Raw genomic sequence first — 25,137 nt, 5'->3', positions numbered from 1 at the left:
GTGCAAATTTCCATTCGTGGCTTCAGTCTGCAAATACGCAACATGGTATTAGTTCAGCTCACAGAGGCATATTGACAAGTAGTGAACGCCGTTTGTCTTCGTAGGTTTGGTTTAGGGAAAGAGCAGGCAGAGTACCTGCAGAACTGCCGAGCCGAGCCTCTCGACGACGAAGACGAGGGCGGTGCAGGTGGCGCCCGAGATGACGACGACGGCCTTCATCAGCAGGTCCGCCTTCCTGTCCGACAGCCGCCACTTCGGGAAGAACGTCTTGAAGAAGTCTTCAAACACCACGGCTGCCGTAGAGTTCAGTGCCGTCGACATGGAGCTGCGTGACACAATAAAATGTTCTATTTATCACTCATGAACTTGGTATGTAACTCACTGGAGTATCCTATGCAAACTCACTGCCAGAAGAGAAGAGTTTTGTATATAGATCGATTCATGGTGAACATCAACGGAATGTCAGGCGATGACGCCAGCCTCAAAAGGTGGTGTGTTTACACTAGACTGAATGTCAACCCAGCATCACTACGCTTAGCCCAGTAACGAACTCTTTAAAGTGAGGTTCGTAGTGATACAGATTTTTGTGCTGTACCAATGGAGGATTGGTTGTCTAGGAAGTACGTGGTAAAATATGACTCACGGTATATTGTATGTATATTTTAATGATTTTTCATAGTAATAATTGTTTAAAATGAAATTACAAAGTATATGTTTGGGTTTTACTTTGTTGAATGTACGTCGCAGCGATGAAGCGAATGCTGACATTTGTACTTCGGTTAAGCCTCATCACACAAGACTTCCTGCAAACGTGAAGTCATTCTGTCGTCACACGCAATATTGAAGTCGAAAAGAGCTATCGATTGACTGTCGTGTCCGTACGTTTCACAACACGTGAGGCGAACATGACGTTCAATAAAATAACATTGTCCTCAGTTAGAGACATCTAGAGGTTTTTATTTAATGCTTGGTATGTTAACTTCGAAGTTACGTTGTTTATAAATGTGTAAATTTCTGTATTCGTGTGGAATGTACTGTAGATAAGAGAAAGATTAAAGGATTTGCAAGAGTTAATTCCGAAACTTAACGGCAAATGTTGTAGTATTTTATCTAATACGTCTTCATCAATCCGCAATGTGAGACATGCAAAAAACATACGTGTATGTTCAACATTGTCCGTTAAGGAGTCTCAACAATATCAGATTATTTTTAGAAACTCTGAAAGCTAATTTCAGGAGTAGGCATATAATTAAAAAGGGTGAATGGGGATTCAAGCAAACCGTTGAAAGCGGCATGTCATTTAACTTATGTTATACGGATAAATGCTATTTCAAAGCACCATCCCATTGAGAACCTCTCAAAAACGTGTCGGCACTGGTACAGTTTGTTGTAATAAAATAACGAGAAACGTCGCATTGATGGTTAAGGATGTAATTTAATAGACGGGCATCCTTGTACAGCAAAGAAGTGACCTAAAAGAACCAACTCGTAAATTTTCTTTTAAACATTTTGCAAATGTGTCAGTCTTTTCTAAGCTTTTCGTTCATAGTGGTAGTCTTTTTTTACCAGATGACCAAAGTATTTTGAATATTTACTCGCATTTGTGTGTTTCATATATAACTCACGATTTCACACTCATAACGCTACACCACGATAAGATCACGGAGGACCACCGATAAGTCATTACGTGACCTTTAATTACAGCAATAATTATACTGAATCGCCGCGCCCGGGTTCTCGGGTTCGATTCCCGGTGGGGTCAGGGATTTTCTCTGCCTCGTGATGACTGGGTGTTGTGTGCTGTCCTTAGGTTAGTTAGGTTTAAGTAGTTCTAAGTTCTAGGGGACTGATGACCATAGCTGTTAAGTCCCATTGTGCTCAGAGCCATTTGAACCATTTTTATACTGAATCGTACCAAAAACGACGTGTTTTTCTAAATCTTTGCTACCATTCGTGGCGTCAAAATGACGTCAAGTGTGCACGAAGTCTTGTGAGCAATTGCCCGTTTGAGAAATGCCCGCATCGAGCGCTAACGTATATCGATTGCAGTTCCTGCGGTTGCCGATAGTGCATGTCAAAATGACTTCACGTTTGCAGAAAGTCTTGTGAAATGATTGTTATCCCTGTACTTCGCACAACAGTGAAAATTCACTTCACCAGATGCAGCTGACATGGTCAGTGAACGTCCACCGCAAGAAGGAATCCGAAGCTGTGCGAAACCTCCTGCGGCGACTATGTACACAAGGAAACAACATGAATAATACACGATTGATTGAATGTCAGCGTTGTAAGCAGTTCTTGATTTGGTTACGACTTAGCGAACTACTATGTTGCTACTTTACCTGAAGTTTTTTCATGTGCGGCATGGTATTGCGTTCTTTATTGGAGAGCAAACCAAGTTAAAGCAATTGGGAACATAACTAATAACGGCCGTGTTATACATACTTCCTAAATTATATATGCTGAAGTTTGTTTTCAAAATGTATCTTCATGAAAATAGAATCAATTGAGTATAAATATATTTAAAAAATAAATGGTGCAGTATGGACAGTAAGGTCCGCCCCTCGTGGTCTCGCGGTAGCGTTCTCGCTTCCCGAGCACAGTGTCCCGGGTTCGATTCCCGGCGGGGTCAGGAATTTTTCCTGCCTCGAGATGACTGGGTGTTGTTGTGTCATCTTCATCATCATCATTCATTCCCATTACGGTCGGAGGAAGGCAACGGCAAACTACCTCCATTAGGACCTTGCCTAGTAAGGCGGTGCGGGTCTCCCGAATCGTTCCCCTACGCTCTGTAAAGAAGCATGGGACTTCATTTCCATTTCCACGAACAGTAAGACGTGATATCTCTAGTTCTGAAATAATTCGCCGAGACATATTTCAAAATTACTAGCTGGTGACCGATGTTTCCTGAAGACGAAGTGAGATATTAAATAAAGTTATTTAAGTCCAGTGGACTGAAAATTAGAACAAAGAAGATTTAAGTAGAAACTACTTGATTTCATACTTGCATGGTACTTTCAGTGATTTCAGAGGAGCGCAGCAGTAGGTATTATAGTTGGATGTCTAAGCAACGGAGACAATCCACAACTGAATTACAACTTCAGACAGAAATTTTGACCAGAAGTATTAACATCTGTCTACCTACTCCAACTCAAGAGAGACGAATCTGCAAACTACGAGGGTAATCCCAAAAGTAAGGTCTCCTATTTTATTATTAGTACATAGACCTGTTTATTTCTACAAACGTTTACATCAGTTTACAGCTTGGACATTTAGCTATTTTTCGACAAAATCGCCATTTCTGTCGATGCATTTTTGTAGACGCTGTGGCAGTTTTTGTAAGCCCATGTCATAGCAACTCGCCGCCATGCTGTTCAGAAAGCTATGAACCTCTTCTTTCATCTCCTCGTGGGAGGTGAATCGCTTTCCGGCGAAATGTTCTCTTAACCTAGGGAACAGCTGATAGTCACTGGGTGCCAAGCCGGAACTATAGGGTGGGTGGGTGATTATGTTCCACTGACACTGTTGCAGGAGAGCAACAGTTTGTCGAGAGATGTGTGGGCGAGCGTTGTCATGGAGAATGTATACAATTAACGCTGACAGGTACTGTGAGACTCTGAAAAAACTCAAACGGGCAATTCAGAGACGGAGAAGAGTAATGTTGACCAAGGAAGTGCACATTCTGCAACAGTTTCAGTGGAACATAATCACCCCACACACCCTATAGTCCTGACTTGGCGCCCAGTGACTATCACCTCTTCTCTAGGTTAAAAGAACATTTGGCCGGAAAGCGATTCAGCTATGACGACGAGATGAAAGAAGAGGTTCATAACTTTCTGAACATGGCATACAAAAACTGCCACAGCGTCAACAAGAATGCGTCGACAGAAATGGTGATTATGTCGAAAGATAGCTAAATATTCAAGCCGTAAACTGATGTAGTGCGAAAGCGTAGCTCGATTCGACAGAATACATCCTGAATTCGAAAGACGGTCGTAAAAAGTTTGGCAGAGACTGTCATTGGTGAATAATAAGGATGTCGGTTATATGTAATGTGGCAAATGCTGTCTTACAGATCAGCCACCATAAATCTGAAGGTACAAAGGTTCAAAATTGGGACATGTACGAGTAGACGTCATCATCATTTTGGCTCATCCTACGACATTAGCACTAAACATTGAAACGCATGCCGATGAAATAAGAGAGAGTATAATTCCGAGCATTATGCAGGCCGTAGGCTTGATGGACTGATACTTATCGGAAAATGTGTTACATATCTTTTGCTGTGCATTTTTTTATCAATATTAGGCGCTGAAAAATGTGGTATTGATGGCAACTCACTTTTCTAATAAAACTGTGGGGAATTTATTAATAAATATATCGAGGAAACATTATTCAAATTACTGAGAGTAAATCCCCAGCATTTAGAAACATTTCTTTGTCAATGAGCCAGGCATTGCAGAAATACATGTTCGAAGACGATTATTTGATAAATGAGATTCTAGTGCTTTATTGCCCGAATTACGATGCCACAGATACTGTCCATTTCGTTTCACGACGAAGACCGGTGACGAGAATGCCATACAGGGAAACGTGAAACAAGAAACGGACAGTAGATGGACAGCTTGTTTAGGATGCTACAGTCTGTAAATAGGAAGTACAATAAAATCGTTGAAATACTTCCATAGAAATTTGTCTCTGAAAAATTTACTGATTACGAGAAGAACACTGCAAAATAAGTTGCATTTTTAGACGACTCACATATGCAATAAGCGTGTTGGAAGGAGAAACGCTTACAACGATTCAGTTTGTTTTGTTACGGGTGCACAAAGTGAAGAGTCATAGTAATATATGGGCAGAAATTGCAGTGATCTTTTAAATCACTGTAGACCCAGTTTTCTTGTTTAATACGCGCTCCGTATTCAGCAATGAAAATTGCTCTTAATTGCAAAACACCGGTTCTGTGTCGCCGGTATCTTGGTTGTAAAATACAACTGTCTTCTTTTGGCCTACTGGCTGAAGATACTAGGAGTGCTGAAAGTTCGTTGTCTGCTTCTCACAGGTGAAGAAGTCGAAATTCGGACGTTGCACAGAATTGTAGCAATTCTGGGGAGCAGCCCCGAATCCTCCCGCGGTCGGAAAAATGGTACCGAATACTCCCAAGCCCGCAAGGCTCTGAAAAACGATGGGACCGAATCCTCCCGCTTGAAGCAGGTAGCAGCTCTAAACGTTATGAATACTCCAAGCAGGCAAAGGAATGGATATGAAATTACAGTAGAAGATGTAAAAATTTTTCACGTGTATTGTATGTTTAAAAGTTTTATCTTTTATCTTATTGAGATAAAGTCCAGCAGACACAGCACCAGCGAGTGTCCTGCTCACGCACAAAGCGTGCATAAGTGAATCAATATTTTTTGTTTAAAACATGGGAGGGGTAGGAGAACGAGATAAGTAACATGGCAGAGATAATTATATTATTGTCTATATCACAACAAACAATGTGTCAGTTTGGGAGGATTCGGTTCTGTTACCTGATTACCCACCTAGTTTCGGGAGGATTCGGGGCTGCACCCAAATTCTGTGGTCGCCCTCCCGATTATTTCGGATGGTTCCGATGGGCCACTTGTGGCCTGAAGACGGAGTGCCTCCCAGTTATTGGAAATGTCTGTTTCTGACGGAGACGAGACGTTAAATATTGCGTGTCAAATAGGTGATGAAATATCGGCTCCTAATAAGCTAGAACAAAATTATAATCTGGAAATAATATCTGTTTATGTGATATCTGTAAACAGAACCTCAGCTGCGCTCAGTAGCCAAGAAAAAAATTAAGTCTTTCTCCGAAGTAACTAAACTTGGTTATGTCACACGCATGCTAGCGATGTTTTTGACTTTTACTTAACACGAACTCATAGCAGTGACGACGATCATCCGCTTGAGAGGTGAAATCGTATCTATAGCCTCTTTCCTAAGCTGACTAATTTAGCGAGAAGCCTCAAATGTGACTAGCGAAAGAAATTTCTGTACGGATGGAGGAAACAAAGTTGATCCGAGATGAGTCGATTCATTGTAAGTGTATGGATAGGGATTAATTTTGAGAATTTTGTTCCTGATAAATTTCTTGTGGTATCGATAGCTACGATGCCACGGCGTAGGTGCAAGTTTTTAGGTTGGCACTACAACACCTACACCGACGACAGCGCCCTCTAGCCGACGCTGTGGAGATCTACGAGCTCCGCTCCAGATTCTACTCATTTGATTCCAAGGAGACGACCAAGCAACATTGTTTCTATTTCATAGTGGGCGAACCACTACTTGTAGCTTTGTAACTGGATGAACGGCTTCGCACCTACCTGCTCATCTGTACGCAAAGTTTAGTAAATTATAACCTAATTGCAGTACCGAGTGTTCTACCTTTTCCTGCTCCTACTCACTTCCTACATTCAGCCTACCCTTCAGTTTACAGGAGCAGACCCATGCGCCGCCTTCCAGGCGGGATACAAAATTTCTAATTTCTTGGATGACCAAGTTCATATATGTTTGCTTAAATCAGATCGAACACCATTACAAAATTTGATAGTTACGTAGTTTTCCTGTAAATCTCCAGACTGTTTCCAAATTTTCGTTATTGCATAAAGCTAGCTATTTTTCTTATAGATTACAGTGACGTCACGATTAGAAACTCAGGAGTACGCGTCTACAGCGGAAACCAACTTATCTGAGTGTAGCCCATCAGCTGGTGGGACTGTGTCTCGAGCGACACCAGCCAGCAAACAGAGAGTGCTGCTACTGAAACTGTCGCAGCAGCAGCGTGGCCGGCGCGCCAGACCGGGCGAGCTATACACTCCCCACGATGGCTCGTTCGACCACAGCCTGCGCGCTTCGAGCATTCGTACTCGGGCAAGTCGTGCCCATGCGCTGTGGGCTCGAGCGAATATGAGCGACCAAAACACCCCATTTGCAGACCTGCTGTGGAAACATTCAACTACAGGAGTCTTCACAAAGATACGGCTCAAAGAGCTTGCACGACTTCTCGGTACTGCATGCGAAATGCATGCAAAGATTATTTCGTTGTCTAAAGAAAACAAATGTGCGAGTGAACTGAAAGTGCTATTTCAGGGGTAGGAACGAAGAATGATTTGGGCTTGACATACCGTCGACATCGAAGTCATTAGACACAAGTACACTCCTGGAAATTGAAATAAGAACACCGCGAATTCATTGTCCCAGGAAGGGGAAACTTTATTGACACATTCCTGGGGTCAGATACATCACATGATCACACTGACAGAACCACAGGCACATAGACACAGGCAACAGAGCATGCACAATGTCGGCACTAGTACAGTGTATATACACCTTTCGCATCAATGCAGGCTGCTATTCTCCCATGGAGACGATCGTAGAGATGCTGGATGTAGTCCTGTGGAACGGCTTGCCATGCCATTTCCACCTGGCGCCTCAGTTGGACCAGCGTTCGTGCTGGACGTGCAGACCGCGTGAGACGACGCTTCATCCAGTCCCAAACATGCTCAATGGGGGACAGATCCGGAGATCTTGCTGGCCAGGGTAGTTGACTTACACCTTCTAGAGCACGTTGGGTGGCACGGGATACATGCGGACGTGCATTGTCCTGTTGGAACAGCAAGTTCCCTTGCCGGTCTAGGAATGGTAGAACGATGGGTTCGATGACGGTTTGGATGTACCGTGCACTATTCAGTGTCCCCTCGACGATCACCAGTGGTGTACGGCCAGTGTAGGACATCGCTCCCCACACCATGATGCCGGGTGTTGGCCCTGTGTGCCTCGGTCGTATGCAGTCCTGATTGTGGCGCTCACCTGCACGGCGCCAAACACGCATACGACCATCATTGGCACCAAGGCAGAAGCGACTCTCATTGCTGAAGACGACACGTCTCCATTCGTCCCTCCATTCACGCCTGTCGCGACACCACTGGAGGCGGGCTGCACGATGTTGGGGCGTGAGCGGAAGACGGCCTAACGGTGTGCGGGACCGTAGCCCAGCTTCATGGAGACGGTTGCGAATGGTCCTCGCCGATACCCCAGGAGCAACAGTGTCCCTAATTTGCTGGGAAGTGGCGGTGCGGTCCCCTACGGCACTGCGTAGGATCCTACGGTCTTGGCGTGCATCCGTGCGTCGCTGCGGTCCGGTCCCAGGTCGACGGGCACGTGCACCTTCCGCCGACCACTGGCGACAACATCGATGTACTGTGGAGACCTCACGCCCCACGTGTTGAGCAATTCGGCGGTACGTCCACCCGGCCTCCCGCATGCCCACTATACGCCCTCGCTCAAAGTCCGTCAACTGCACATACGGTTCACGTCCACGCTGTCGCGGCATGCTACCAGTGTCAAAGACTGCGATGGAGCTCCGTATGCCACGGCAAACTGGCTGACACTGACGGCGGCGGTGCACAAATGCTGCGCAGCTAGCGCCATTCGACGGCCAACACCGCGGTTCCTGGCGTGTCCGCTGTGCCGTGCGTGTGATCATTGCTTGTACAGGCCTCTCGCAGTGTCCGGAGCAAGTATGGTGGGTCTGACACACCGGTGTCAATGTGTTCTTTTTTCCATTTCCAGGAGTGTATTTTTTCAATTCAAGGGGAAAGGTACACTGAACAGCTAAAACATTGCTCACCGCGACGTTGGATGCCACCTGCTGGCGTTGCAGGCACGGGACACTGTAAGGAAAGTATCTAAGAGGAGCAGAGACACGTAGCGAATCACTCTAGCGAAGATATGGGCTGCAAATGGTGAAATCCATTGGGATAAGAGACACTTACGTAGCGCAGATTATTGTTAGGCAGAGCCTGTGAACGAATATCTCGAAAGCAGCGGAGCTAATCGAGTGTTCAAGAGCTACTGTCGTGAGAATCTTTGAAAAGTGATAGAAGGACAGTAAAACTACCACTAAGTGCTGAGTGGTTAGACGTCTATCTCTCTTCACAGAACGTGGGGTTCGGAGGCTTGTCTGTTCCGTAATGCAGGATAGATGGTGATTTGTGGTATCTCGGCCGGAACAACACGATGCTGGTGCACGCATAAGTCTTCCGTAGCACACCGTTCATCATGCACTGTCGATGGTGGAGCTGCGTAGCAGACCACTCCTACGTATTGCATGTTGACGCAACGACATCGACAATTATGACTGCAGTCGGCACGAGACCATTGGGATTGGATCGTGGATTATTGGAAACGTGTAGAATCTTCGGATGAATCATATTTCCTGCTACACCAGGTCGATGGACGTCTCCACAAACTCCGCCATGGAGGCGAACGGCGGCTCCAAGCACGCACTGCTCCGCGGACTCAGGCTGATGGGACCAATATTATGGTATGGAAAACGTTCTCCTGCGCTTGCATGGGACCTGTGGTGGCATCAGTTCAGCACGGATCACCTGCATCTCTTCATGTTTGAGGTATTCCCTGACAACGCACATCTTTCAGCAGTTATAACTGTCCGTGTATCGAAGCCAGAATAGTGCTAAAGTGGTTTGAAGATCATGATAGTCAAATCACGTTGACCCCTTGGCCACCCAGTTCACCTGATATGAATCCTATGGAACCCTTCTGGGTCGCTATCGGGCGCTGTCACCACGTAATAAATCAGGGGCCCTTTTATTTAACGGAATTATACGACCTGTGTGCAGTCATCTGGTGCGGCATGCCCCTACGAACCGACAAAAAAAATGGTAGAATAGATGGTACGCAGCTCGGTGCTGCATTGCATTCCAAAGATAGACCAACAAGTTATTAACAGATGGTGTAATGTTTTCGCTCGTCAGTGCAATGGCTGTGCTCAGATGCATTGCAGCAACCAAAAGGTTTCCATTGAGGGCTGTCAATTTACGAAAAGCAGCTCAGATACATTGGAGCAACCAAAAGGCTGGTGCAAAAGCTTCAAGGCAGTCCTGAAATTCAAGACAGAAGACACGTCAAAATTTTTCAGACCCAGACCAGTAGCACTTGCCATGATTGTCACTTTTGTATTCAGTTTTTAATTTGTTATCTTCACATGTGATAGAATGTGATTGCACAGACTTACTGCTTTGTGATCTGTGTTCGTAAACATGTTTCAAAATTACAACTAGCGAGACCTCTAACAAAAATAAATAAAGAAATAAACAATTTGCGATTGAAGCCCACTGGCGTACCTGAGAGCGGCGCTGAAGATACCAGCCACGAAGAGCCCCGTCAGTCCAGGGAGACCTCTGAGCGAGTCCACCACCAGCAGAGGCAGCATCTGGTCCTTGGCCCGCGCCACCTGTGCCACACCAAATCAACAGTTTTTATGTAATCGCAGTAACTCACAACCGACTAACGTGTTTATGGATTCCTATGTGCTTCAGCCTATCCACATGCGTTCAAGAAAAAAAAAAAAATAGTTCAAATGGCTCTGAACACTATGGGACTTAACATCTGTGGTCATCAGTCCCCTAGAACTTAGAACTACTTAAACCTAACTACCCTAAGGACATCACACACATCCATGCCCGAGGCAGGATTCGAACCTGCGACCGTAGCGGTCATGCGGTTCCAGACTGAAGTGCCTAGAACCGCACGGCCACACCAGCCCGCTTCAACAAGCAATTAGCGTATAAAGCCTAAGTTGGATTCTGATGTTGTAACGCACTTTAGAAATTCACATTATCATAGATACGTAATGCGCCACTTAGACGGTGAGTGGTATTTTATGATGCACAATAATATTGAACGTGTAGGGATGAAGTTGAGAGGTTGAGCAATAGTATTGTGAACATCAAAAACGTTGGAAATATATTGCGCTACCTGGAAATATTGGGTCGTCTGTCGTCACTGTTAACACTATCCTTGACAGTCTCTCGCGTGTTGTAGAGACCAAGGAAAGTTGATTAGATTATGTTTGTTACTGTTGTGTGGAAAATGAGTTCAAAACAAGACGAAATAGCATTGTTATTACATCGAAATTATAAACATTGCCAGCTTTTTGGGATGTTAGGGCAGATGAGTACGAAAGTAGAAGTGTTAAGAATGACATCGTATGACATTTGCTCACAAAATATACGGAATAGCTATGAAGGAAGATTTAAAAACAAAAAAAAAAAAAATTAGTTACTGCGAACTTACGTACAGATATTATTCTCTGTGGATATATTACTTACTTAGTGCATTCCATAACAGTTTCCATAACGTTTCAAACACTTTATAGTCAATTAATGTAAGGTGAAATAGGTTATAAATTTCAAGTCGCCAAAAAAATTGCCAGTAGCAAGATATCGCAGCGTAATAGATACGAGCTGACTTGATGGAACTGCGTTTGTCACTGTAATATTTTTATTAATGATGGGAACATTGGCGTCTGCAGCTACTAATTCGTGAAGGGAGGTTCAAAAATGGTTCAAATAGCTCTGAGCACTATGGGACTTAACATCTGAGGTCATCAGTCCCCTAGAACGTAGAACTAGTTAAACCTAACTAACCTAAGGACATCACACACATCCATGCCCGAGGCAGGATTCGAACGTGCGATCACAGCAGTCGCGCGGTTCCGGACTGAAGCGCCTAGAACCGACTTGGCCACCCCGGCCGGCGCGAAGGGAGGAGTGTGGAGGGGGGGGGGCGAGTGCCTATGTAGGGGGACAGTCAATGTAGGGGAACCATTTCCAGTAATGTATCAAATGTTGGACCATAAACACAGAGAAAGTTATGACAACCTTTCTGTTTTCGTCCAGCCACAGTATTAACTTAACAAGTTTTTGTGAGTGATCTTTCATGCTCCTTGAACCATTTTTTCACCCACCTTTTCCCTGCTTGCAACAAATTAGAGCAATTGTATCAGCAGCGTCTTTATCACACAACATTCCGAACCTCAGTATTATTACGCAATGTTACCGAGCAGCAGAGGTAGAGTGTTAAAAAAACTTGCTGACAAGTCCTTGTATACATGGTGGTCCATTGATAGTGACCGGGCCAAATATCTCACGAAATGAGCATCAAACAAAAAAACTACATAGAACGAAACTCGTCTAGCTTGAAGGGGGAAACCAGATGGCGATATGGTTGGCCCGCTAGATGGCGCTGCCATAGATCAAACGGATATCAACTGCGTTTTTTTTTTAAAATAGGAACAACCATTTTTATTAAATATTCATGTAGTACGTAAAGAAATATGAATGTTTTAGTTGGCCCACTTTCTTCGCTTTCTGATGAATGGCGCTGTAATAGTCACAAACGTATAAGTATGTGATATCACGTAACATCCCGCCAGTGCGGACGGTATTTGCTTCGTGATACATTACCCGTGTTAAAATGGACCGTTTACCAATTGCGGAAAAGATCGATATCGTGTTGATGTATGGCTATTGTGATCAAAATGCCCAACGGGCGTGTGCTATGAACGCTGCTCGGTATCCTGGACGACATCATCCAAGTGTCCGACCGTTCGCCGGATTGTTACGTTATTTAAGGAGCCAGGAAGTTTTCAGCCATATGTGAAACGTCAGCCACGACCTCCAACAAATGATGATGCCCAGGTAAGTGTTTCAGCTGCTGTCGCGGCTGATCCGCACATCAGTAGCAGACAAATTGCGCGAGAACCGGGAATCTCAAAAACGTCGGTGTTGAGAATGCTACATCAACATCGATGGCACCCGTACCATATTTCTATGCACCAGGAATTGCATGGCGACGACTTTGAACGCCGTGTACAGTTCTGTTACTGGGCACAAGAGAAATTACGGGACGATGACAGATTTTTTGCACTCGTTCTATTTAGCGACGAAGCGTCATTCTCCAACAGCGGTAACGTAAACCTGCAAAATATTCTCTATTGGGCAACGAAAAATCCACGATGGCTGCGACAAGTGGAACATCAGCGACCTTGGCGGGTTAATGTATGGTGCAGCATTATGGGAAGAAGGATAATTGGCCCCCATTTTATCGATTGCAATCTAAATTGTGCAATGTATGCTGGTTTTCTACGTAATGTTGTACCGATGATACTACAAGATGTTTCACTGCATGACAGAATCACGATGTACTTCCAACGTGGTGGATGTCCAGCACATAGCTCGCGTGCGGTTGAAACTGGATTGAATAGCATATTTCATGACAGGTGGATTGGTCGTCGAAGCACCATACCATGGCCCGCACGTTCACCGGATCTGACGTCCCCGAATTTCTTTCTGTGGGGAAAGTTGAAGAAGTTGAAGGATATTTGCTATCATGATCCACCTACAACGCCTGACAACATGCGTCAGTTCATTGTCAATGCATGTGCGAACATTGCGGAAGGCGAACTACTCGCTGTTGAGAGGAATGTCGTTAAACGTGTTGCCAAATGCATTGAGGTTGACGGACATCATTTTGAGCATTTATTGCATTAATGTGTTATTTACAGGTAATCACGCTGTAACAGCATGCGTTCTCAGAAATGATAAGTTCACAAAGGTACATGTATCACATTGGAACAACCGAAATAAAATGTTCAAACGTGCTTACGTTCTGTATTTTAATTTAAAAAGCCTACCTGTTACCAACTGTTCGTCTAAAATTGTGAGCCATATGTTTGTGACTATTACAGCGCCATCTATCACAAAGCGAAAAAAGTGATCCAACTAAAACATTCATATTTCTTTACGTACTACATGAATATGTAATAAAAAATGGGGGTTCCTATTTAAAAAAACGCTGTTGATATCCGTTTGACCTATGGCAGCGCCATCTAGCGGGCCAACCATATCGCCATCTGGTTTCCCCCTTCAAGCTATACAAGTTTCGTCTTTGTAGTTTTTTCGTTTGAAGCTTATTTCGTGAGATATTTGGTCCGGTCAAGATCGATGGACCACCCGTTATAGGGAAGTGGAAGACATTGACAGAATACAAGGAATAAAGAGAAGAGTGAAAGTGGCTTAGAGTGTTTTGACTCGTCGTGATTTAGCAAACTCTTCTCTTGCAAGTTAATTTCAAAGTGATTTATGTGGAAAATATATATTTATTTTGCTAAAGTAGCTTTTACAAATTTTAATTTTGTCGCATGTCTTACTCATTTTAAATCCCAGACACTTTAAATCATACTTTTAATAATGTAAACAGATTAAACTTAAATTATCCTAATTTAAATGCTACATTACAGGAAAATATTACATTTCTTGCTTTCATTCTTGTGACATTCCTCTGAAGCAATACAAAATTATTCACTTCATGTTCCCTTCATCTTTTGCTACATATAAATGTGTATTTGCAGTGTTTTGTGTGTATTACTCCTTTCTCTTGTAAGTTTATCCACATAGTAAGCCGAATTATGTGCTGTTTTCTGCAATGTGCTAAAGAAATATGTTTGTCGTATAGTGTCCGCCATTAAGTCAGTTGGCTACGGCCAATCAAGAGAGGTGGATTTTCGTTGATGATGCATTTAATGGCCCCACACACGCAAACCAACCGACCGACCGACCATCGTACTGCAGGTGTGGGTATGTTATGGCCAAGAGACCGACCAGCTTTCCTTGTTGGGCGGTCGCTTGGTTAGAACCCGCGCAGGATACAGTGGCCGATGCTCAGCTTTCCTCCAAAATGATGGGCGAATTCATTTGTTTGTTCTGAAGGGTAGGTCGACAGTGTTTGTCACCATTCGGCCCGCCGGCTACGCGTTGCGATGACAGAACAGAGGCGCAAATGTTGCCATATTTCTCAAACGATTTTACACAAACTATTAAGCAAAAAATTTAATTTTACGTCATTTATAGATTCATACGTCAGCTTCATGATGATGCGCCCAACATTTCGTTAATGGACATAGTTATTGTGATAATTACGTGGAAGTAAGATACTGCACGGAATTCGAAAAAGTTTGCAGTGGAAAAAAGGAGTCGCTATGGTTTTGCGTTTGGTGCATACTGCATAATATGTTGCATCGTATGAAATTTAGCTAACAAGTTGAATCTTTTTTGGACTTGGGTGAAGGTCTATACCTGCCGCCGATCCCGAGAAAACTGATCTGATGGAGCACACTCGTTTGCGATCGTGCCTCGGCAGCGACATAGAGTGAAATATTCACAACAGTACTCAAATTTAATAAATGGTTTGAGATATCGAAATGAGATTTTGACAAATGATAACAAGCAAAGAGGAGAGTAATTTGCTACATGATTATTATGCATAACTTCTTTGCGTATTGTTTTATTCCACCTACTACACACTTTATACTTATATGACACCATTCATGACCGACAGCCGTCTAGAACGAAATTAGAATTATATATTTAAACTTTCAGCTGCTGACGGGCATTGATATATATCAAAGGGGACAGGTGAAAATGTGTGCCCCGACCAGGACTCGAACCCGGTATCTCCTGCTTACATGGCAGACGCTCTATCCATCTTTTTTCTTTTTTTTCCCTTCTTTTGTTCGATGTTGTTCCTTGCTCATGGTCTGGGCGGACGGCGCAAGACACCCGTTCAAGTTGATCGTTGATGCCTTTTACTCAGATTTTTTTTTCAGAGGGCGAGCAGCCCTCTGACCGATCCATCTGAGCTACCGAGGGCACAAAGGATAGTATGAGTGCAGGGGCTATCTCGCGCACGCCTCCCGCGAGGGAGACCCACATTATCGCATGTCCACTCACTACATTCGTACCAAGTCCCGTAAGAGTTCGGGTAGTATGTGTGTATCCGCACAGAAGAGGAAGGTCATGGTCGGTGTTGCCACAACTATGTACTTGTATGGATGAGATGGATAGAGCGTCTGCGATGTAAGCAGGAGATCCCGGGTTCGAGTCCCGGTCGGGGCACACATCTTCACCTGTCCCCGTTGATATATATCAACGCCCGTCAGCAGCTGAACGTATTAATATATAATTCTAACCACAGACTTGATTTCTGCCTAGTATTAACTGAGTGAAAGCTGCTAACTCTTGGGAATAAGCTAATATTGCTAACAACAAACGACATTAAAGAAAATATATACTGTGAGGGCAATGTCAGAATTCCCAGACTAGGGTCGACAAGAGGTTCTCGAACTTACACCACACAAAAATACCCTTTTTGAATCAGAAGAATTACCCCCAAAATAATACCATATGACATAAGCGTATGAAAATATGCTAAGTAGATTACTTTTCGTGTTGAACAGTCACTTATTTCAGATACTGTTCTAATGGTAAATAAAGCAGCATTTAGTTTCTGAACAAGATCCTGAACATGGGCTTTCCACAACAGCTTACTATCTACCCGAACGCCTAGGAACTTGAACTGTTCCGACTCGCTTATAATACGCCCATTCTGTCTGATCAAAATATCGGTTCTTGTTGAATTGTGAGTTAGAAACTGTAAAACCTGAGTCTTACTGTGATTTAGCATCAAATTATTTTCCACAAGCCACGAACTTATTTCATGAACTACATTATTTGATACTGTTTCAATATTACACACAAGATCCTTCACTACCAAGCTGGTGTCATCAGCAAACAGAAATATTTTTGAATCACCTGTAATACTAGAAGGCATACCATTTATATAAATAAGAAAACAGCAGTGACCCCAGCACCGACCCTTGGGGAACGCCCCACTTAACAGTGCCCCATTGGAGACTGAACATCACTACCACTCTCAATATTGCAGAGAATTACCTTCTGCTTTCAGTTCTTAAAGCGAACCAATTGTAAGCTACTCCCCTTACTCCATAATCAAAGAAAACACCTAGCGTTCGCAACCTTTTATTTAATCCGTCCAAAACCTCACAGAGAAAAGAGAATATAGCATTTTCAGTTGTTAAACCATTTCTAAAACCAACCTGTACATTTGACAGCAAATTATGTGAATTTAAATGCTCCAGTAACCTTATACATACAACCCTCTCGATAACTTTAGCAAACACCGATGACATAGAAATAGGTCTATAATTGTCAACATTATCCCTGTCTCCCTTTTTATAAAGTGGCTTCACTACCGAGTACTTCAATCGGTCAGGAAACCGACCACTCCTAAAGGAAAAGTTACAGATATGGCTAAGTACTGGGCTAACATACATAGAACAATACTTCAGTATTCTGCTAGATACCCCGTCATATCCATGAGAGTTCTCAACTTGATTTTTTTGCTGAAATGTTTGTATATCTGGTAGCAATTTTAGGTACAATGATGAATAACCTAACTATCTTTATTCATTGACAAAGAATAGAATCAAAATACCACTTGCATACGTAAACCACATTAACGCCACACAGCACTGGTAAACAAAAATCATGTATATTCCTTAAACAACTGTACTAAAATATTTGTGGTTGACCTGTAAGTCAGAAATGCAATAAGGTGAGAGCTGAAAACAGTTAGCAAACAATTTTATCAATATACACTCAAGCGCCAAGGAAACTGGTATAGGCATGCGTATTCAAATACAGAGGTATGTAAACAGGCAGAACACGGCGCTGCGGTCGGCAATCCCTATGTAAGACAAGTGTCTGGCGCAGTTGTTAAATCGGTTACTACTGCTACAATGGCAGTTTATCAAGAGTTACGTGAGTTTGAACTTGATGTTATAGTCGGTGCACGAGCAATGGGACACAACATCTGCCAGGTAGCGATGAAGTGGGGATTTTCCCGTTCGACCATTTCACGAGTGTACCGTAAATACCAGGAATCCGGTAAAACATCAAATCTCCGACATCGCTGCGGCAGGAAAAAGATCCTTCACAAACGGAAACAACGACGACTGAAGAGAATTGTCCAACGTGACAGAAGTGCAACCCTTCCGCAAATTGCTGCAGGTTTCAATTCTGAGCCATCTACAAATGTCAACGCGCGAACCATTCAACGAAACATCATCGATATCGGGTTCCGGAGCCGAAGGCCCCCTTGGTGTAGCCTTGATAACTGCATGACACAAAGTTTCTCGCCTCGTCTGGGCCCGTCAACAACGACATTGGACTGTTGATGACTGGAAACATGTTGCCTGGTTGGACGAGTGAAATTACACTCCTGGAAATTGAAATAAGAACACCGTGAATTCATTGTCCCAGGAAGGGGAAACTTTATTGACACATTCCTGGGGTCAGATACATCACATGATCACACTGACAGAACCACAGGCACATAGACACAGGCAACAGAGCATGCACAATGTCGGCACTAGCACAGTGTATATCCACCTTTCGCAGCAATGCAGGCTGCTATTCTCCCATGGAGACGATCGTAGAGATGCTGGATGTAGTCCTGTGGAACGGCTTGCCATGCCATTTCCACCTGGCGCCTCAGTTGGACCAGCGTTCGTGCTGGACGTGCAGACCGCGTGAGACGACGCTTCATCCAGTCCCAAACATGCTCAATGGGGGACAGATCCGGAGATCTTGCTGGCCAGGGTAGTTGACTTACACCTTCTAGAGCACGTTGGGTGGCACGGGATACATGCGGACGTGCATCGTCCTGTTGGAACAGCAAGTTCCCTTGCCGGTCTAGGAATGGTAGAACGATGGGTTCGATGACGGTTTGGATGTACCGTGCACTATTCAGTGTCCCCTCGACGATCACCAGTGGTGTACGGCCAGTGTAGGAGATCGCTCCCCACACCATGATGCCGGGTCTTGGCCCTGTGTGCCTCGGTCGTATGCAGTTCTGATTGCGGCGCTCACCTGCACGGCGCCAAACACGCATACGACCATCATTGGCACCAAGGCAGAAGCGACTCTCATCGCTGAAGGCGAGACGTCTCCATTCGTCCCTCCATTCACGCTTGTCGCGACACCACTGGAGGCGGGCTGCACGATGTTGGCGCGTGAGCGGAAGACGGCCTAACGGTGTGCGGGACCGTAGCCCAGCTTCATGGAGACGGTTGCGAATGGTCCTCGCCGATACCCCAGGAGCAACAGTGTCCCTAATTTGCTGGGAAATGGCGGTGCGGTCCCCTATGGCACTGCGTAGGATCCTACGGTCTTGGCGTGCATCCGTGCGTCGCTGCGGTCCGGTCCCAGGTCGACGGGCACGTGCACCTTCCGCCGACCACTGGCGACAACATCGATGTACTGTGGAGACCTCACGCCCCACGTGTTGAGCAATTCGGCGGTACGTCCACCCGGCCTCCCGCATGCCCACTATACGCCCTCGCTCAAAGTCCGTCAGCTGCACATACGGTTCACGTCCACGCTGTCGCGGCATGCTACCAGTGTTAAAGACTGCGATGGAGCTCCGTATGCCACGGCAAACTGGCTGACACTGACGGCGGCGGTGCACAAATGCTGCGCAGGTAGCGCCATTCGACGGTCAACACCGCGGTTCCTGGTGTGTCCGCTGTGCCGTGCGTGTGATAATTGCTTGTACAGCCCTCTCGCAGTGTCCGGAGCAAGTATGGTGGGTCTGACACATCGGTGTCAATGTGTTCTTTTTTCCATTTCCAGGAGTGTATATAGAGCAAATGGACGTGTACGGGTATGAAAACAACCTCATGAATCCATGGACCCTGCAGGTCAGCAGGGGACTGTTCAAGCTGGTGGAGACTCTCTAATGGTGTGGGGCGGATGCAATTGGTGTGATACGGGACCCCTGATACGTCTAAATACGACTCTGACAGGTGACACGTACGTAAGCAACCCTATTACCTGCACCCATTCGTGCCCATTGTGCATGCCGACTGACTTGGGCAATTCCAGCAGGACCATGCGTCACCCCACACATCCAGAATTGCTACAGAGTGCCTTCAGGAACATTCTTCTGAGTTTAAGTACTCCCGCTGGTCAACAAACTCCCCAGACATCAACATTATTGAGCATATTTGGGATGCTCTGGAACTTGCTGTTCAGAAGAGATCTCCAGCCTCTCGTACTCTTCCGCATTTACGGACAACCCTGCACGATTTATGGTGTCAGTTCCCTCCAACACTGCTTCAGACATTAGTCAAGTCCGTGCCTCCGTACCACGTAGTGTTTCTGCACTTCTGCTTGCTCGCGACGGCCATCACGATATTAGGCAGGTGTGCCAGTTTCTTTGGCTGTTCAGTGCATATGTTTATTTCACTGTTAAGTATCGTTTCAGTATAAAAATCTCAAGGGAAAGCTTGGGTGCACAAATGAGGTGTTATATCCTTATTCTGTTACTGTAAATTAAAAAGATACTTCAGTGAAAAATATGGGAAGGTGCAAGTAATAACGAAAGATATTAATAAATTTTTAAATATATATGAGTATACATAGTCTCACGTCTCGTTAACGTGTTTGCATTTCGCGGCGTGCGGTTACAGTTGTAGCTGTTTTTAAAGCTAAGTACTGACAAACTTGCTTGTGCACTGTTATACAGTTATTAAATTTAATAGTTGTCAATGGCGCTTCGTGCTGTTGGTGGCGAAATAACGAATTAATAAACTTTTGTAAAAGTTCGCTCGCTGTGTTTTTTAGAGTTTTCTGTGCGATGAAATTGTTTAGTAAATTTTGTGCTTTAGTTTTGGGCTGATGTTTCTTATTGTTTCTAGTGAAATATTTCAGTAACAATTTCATTCACTGTTTTAGCTTAGTTGAGTGTTCCAGTGGGCGCTTGAATTTTGGTTTTAGCTAATAAATTTTTTGAAGTTTTGTTGGTATTGGTATTGGTTGTCATTTAGTAGTATTACAAAATGTTGTTGCTTTCTAAGTAGAGAATTTCGAGACCGCTATTGTTAGTTATATAAATATTTTTACTGGTGTAACTGAACTTAGGTAATGTAGACGTTTAGTTTTCTTCCAGTAACTGTAAAATTTTACCATGAGTGAGAAATGTGGGCTGTGTCGTAAGTTTGTGAGTAGTAGGTTACGGTGTGGGATTTGTTCAAAGTATTTTCGTAGGGCGGAATAGAGTGGGGAAGCCAGTGGGCATTCTAGCGAGATCATCTCCTGGGAATGTAGAATCTGTAGTAGAAATAAGTTAACAGAGGAGCTGAAGCGTAGATCTGTGGCCTTCATGTCTAGTTACAATAAGAAAAGGAGGAACTAGATAGATTGAGGGGGGTGAAGGGTGCTGGAGAATGGGAACTGGCAGTTGGCAAGAAGGCAGCTAGGGGGAGGAGGTATTCAGACAGTTATACTTTACGTATATGCAGTAAATTTGACCGACTGTCAGAGTCGATTGGAGAGGAGCCTCTTGTACCTGTTGTTGTAGGAAACATGCACCAGCCCTCAGCAGTTAGGAGGCCTGAGTCAGTTGCAAAGCCTAACAGAAAGAAGAAGGTTCTGCTGCTAGGCAGTTCACATAGTAGCAGTGTGGGCCAGCAGGCGCAGGAAGTTTTGGGGTTTGAGTACTAGGTCACCAGTATTATGAGGCCTAGTGCAGGGTTGGCACAGGATCAGGTAGTGGAGCAGGGTATAGTCTTCATAGGGGCGGGGAATATGATGTAGGTGATGACCTGGTAAAGATATCTACTCAAACTGGTGGCACTAATGTGCATTTCACGCAAATGTTTCAGCATCATGATCGGCCTCATCTTAAAGAGGCTGTTAGACACATTAATATGGGGCTGGAGAGGGCATTGATGGCAAATGGCATGGGTCACATTGAAGTGGTGCCACTTGAGTCTATGAGTAGATCGGGTCTCACTTGGCATGGCCTGCACCTCAGTAGGTATGGGAAGAGGAGGCTGGCAAAGCTTATAAGCGACAGTGTAGTGGGTGGTCGTGGGATCAATCATGGAAAAGTTCCTGTAGTAGTTGGTGTTAGAGCTACACATTTTTTTTAGATTGAAGTCAGCTGATAGACATACCCGCTTAAAGGAAGTCCCTCTGACTAACGAATCACCTTCAGAGGATGTCATGTTTCGAAGTGGAGAAGGAATTAGCATATTTCATCGAAATATAAGAGGTATTAGAGATAAAGTTAGTGAACTGCTTGTAGACGTTGACTCTGAAATTATTGGTATATCGGAGCACCACTTAAATAATTTGACAATTTAGAGGCTTCCTTTACCAGGATACAGTTTAGTTGGCTGTTTTTTAAGGAGTTCCTTGCGGAGTGGGGAAGTTGCCATGTACGAATAAAGAGTATTCCATTTGAGTCCACAGACGTATCACGGCACTGTACTGAACAGATAGTTGAATGTTGTGAAGGGGCACATGAATTCAGTGAAACTAAACATGTAATTTTTGCTGTTTATAGTTCCCCTAACTCTGACTTCAGAGCATTTCTGCTCAAGCTAGAGAGGATTCTAGATTCACTTTATAGGAAGTACCAGAAACTAGTTATATGTGGTGACTTCAATATTACTTTTGTATATGATTGTGCAAGCAAAAGATGTTGGTAGATCTCTTAAGTTCATATGGTCTGATGCAGGCTGTATGTTTTCCAACTAGGGTTCAGTGGAAAAGTAGCACAGCCATAGACAATATTTTTTACTCATTCTTCATTAGTAGATGAGCATTCTGGTAGTAAAAGGGTGAATGGCCTTTCAAACCATGGTTCACAAATATTAACACTGAAAGGCTTTGTACTCAAACAAACGAAACAGATAATTACAAACCATGTAGGAAAGTTCACCCCATGGCAATAGACAGTTTTTTAAACCTAGTAAAGGAACAAGAATGGCAGGATGTTTATAGTGCTGATAACACAGATGACAAATACACTCCTGGAAATGGAAAAAAGAACACATTGACACCGGTGTGTCAGACCCACCATACTTGCTCCGGACACTGCGAGAGGGCTGTACAAGCAATGATCACACGCACGGCACAGCGGACACACCAGGAACCGCGGTGTTGGCCGTCGAATGGCGCTAGCTGCGCAGCATTTGTGCACCGCCGCCGTCAGTGTCAGCCAGTTTGCCGTGGCATACGGAGCTCCATCGCAGTCTTTAACACTGGTAGCATGCCGCGACAGCGTGGACGTGAACCGTATGTGCAGTTGACGGACTTTGAGCGAGGGCGTATAGTGGGCATGCGGGAGGCCGGGTGGACGTACCGCCGAATTGCTCAACACGTGGGGCGTGAGGTCTCCACAGTACATCGATGTTGTCGCCAGTGGTCGGCGGAAGGTGCACGTGCCCGTCGACCTGGGACCGGACCGCAGCGACGCACGGATGCACGCCAAGACCGTAGGATCCTACGCAGTGCCGTAGGGGACCCCACCACCACTTCCCAGCAAATTAGGGACACTGTTGCTCCTGGGGTATCGGCGAGGACCATTCGCAACCGTCTCCATGAAGCTGGGCAACGGTCCCGCACACCGTTAGGCCGTCTTCCGCTCACGCCCCAAAATCGTGCAGCCCGCCTCCAGTGGTGTCGCGACAGGCGTGAATCGAGGGACGAATGGAGACGTGTCGTCTTCAGCGATGAGAGTCGCTTCTGCCTTGGTGCCAATGATGGTCGTATGCGTGTTTGGCGCCGTGCAGGTGAGCGCACAATCAGGACTGCATACGACCGAGGCACACAGGGCCAAGACCCGGCATCATGGTGTGGGGAGCGATCTCCTACACTGGCCGTACACCACTGGTGATCGTCGAGGGGACACTGAATAGTTCACGGTACATCCAAACCGTCATCGAACCCATCGTTCTACCATTCCTAGACCGGCAAGGGAACTTGCTGTTCCAACAGGACAATGCACGTCCGCATGTATCCCGTGCCACCCAACGTGCTCTAGAAGGTGTAAGTCAACTACCCTGGCCAGCAAGATCTCCGGATCTGTCCCCCATTGAGCATGTTTGGGACTGGATGAAGCGTCGTCTCACGCGGTCTACACGTCCAGCACGAACGCTGGTCCAACTGAGGCGCCAGGTGGAAATGGCATGGCAAGCCGTTCCACAGGACTACATCCAGCATCTCTACGATCGTCTCCATGGGAGAATAGCAGCCTGCATTGCTGCGAAAGGTGGATATACACTGTACTAGTGCCGACATTGTGCATGCTCTGTTGCCTGTGTCTATGTGCCTGTGGTTCTGTCAGTGTGATCATGTGATGTATCTGACCCCAGGAATGTGTCAATAAAGTTTCCCCTTCCTGGGACAATGAATTCACGGTGTTCTTATTTCAATTTCCAGGAGTGTATAATGCCTTTCTTAAAACATTTCTCATGCCCTTTGAGAGTTGCTTTCCATTAGAACGCTCTAAACGGGGTACTACCAGAAAAAGGCAGCCTGGGTGGCTGAGTAGTGGGATATGGATCTCATGTAGAACAAAGCGGGAATAATATGAACATGTTAGCAGTAGTGACAATCAAGCTTGAGTAGCCCATTACAAACAGTATTGTAAGGTGCTTAATAATGTTATTTGGAAGGCAGAGAGTATGTGATATGCAAATAGAATAACTAATTCACAGGATAAAATTAAAACCCTACAGTCAGTTGTGAAGGAAGTGAGTGTCTGGTCAGCAGCACAAGGTCGACGATACAAAGTCAGTTCGTAGGAAAAATATTTCTGTTAGTGACAAATCAGATATATACACAGTATTTAACAATCATTTTCTAAATATTACTGGAGCATTAGATAGAAATTTAGTTTCGGTAGGGAATCATGTAATTCTCTTGGCAAATGCCTTTCCGATATTGATGTCTGAAATACTCCTCTGTGACACAGACAAGGGGGATATTGAGTCAATAATCAAATCACTGACTAAGGACTCTCATGGTTATGATAGGGTGCCTAGCAGAATATTAAAGTAGTGTGTTGCACATGTGAGCCCTGTACTTAGCCATATTTGTAATTTTTCCTTTAGGAATGATCGGTTTCCTGAAGGGTTAAAGTACTCAGTGGAAAAGCCATTTTATAAAAAGGGAGAAACAGATAATGTAGACAATTTTAGACCTATTTCTATGCCACCACTGTTTGCTATAGTTACTGGTTGGTTGGTTGGTTTGTGGGATTAAAGGGACAAGACTGCTACAGTCATCGGTCCCTGCTATAGTTACTGAAAATGCAGTGTATGTAAGGATAATTGATCATTTTATATCGCATAATTTGTTATCAAATGTTCAGTTCGGCCTTAGAAGTCGTTTAACAACTGAAAATGCTAAATTATCTTTTCTCTGTGAGGTACTGGATGGGTTAAACAAAAGGTTCCCAACCCTAGGCATATTTTTTGATTTAACTAAGGCATGTGATTGTGTTGATCACAAAATGTTGCTCCAGAGGTTGGACCTTTACATAATAAGGGGAGTAGCTCACAATTGGTTCACCTCTTACTTTAACAACAAACAG

The 25,137-nt window shown here is 44.6% G+C and overlaps 1 protein-coding gene across 1 annotated transcript in view; it reads right to left on the bottom strand.

The window, feature by feature from the left end:
* LOC124802741 (sodium-coupled monocarboxylate transporter 1-like) overlaps positions 1 to 25,137 on the bottom strand; it is a 183,821-nt gene that overhangs the window by 50,854 nt on the left and 107,830 nt on the right. Inside the window, exons 10-11 of the mRNA XM_047263724.1 lie at positions 10,173 to 10,282; positions 136 to 325 (exon numbers count right to left, since the gene is read on the bottom strand). Coding sequence (XP_047119680.1) covers positions 136 to 325; positions 10,173 to 10,282 — 300 coding nt within the window. The remainder of the gene's footprint in view (positions 1 to 135; positions 326 to 10,172; positions 10,283 to 25,137) is intronic.

This window comes from Schistocerca piceifrons, chromosome 6 (assembly GCF_021461385.2).
Source record: "Schistocerca piceifrons isolate TAMUIC-IGC-003096 chromosome 6, iqSchPice1.1, whole genome shotgun sequence".
Taxonomy (NCBI): Eukaryota; Metazoa; Arthropoda; class Insecta; order Orthoptera; family Acrididae; genus Schistocerca; species Schistocerca piceifrons.
Note: the sequence above shows the minus strand (reverse complement) of the source record. Positions and strands in the feature narration are given on the sequence as shown.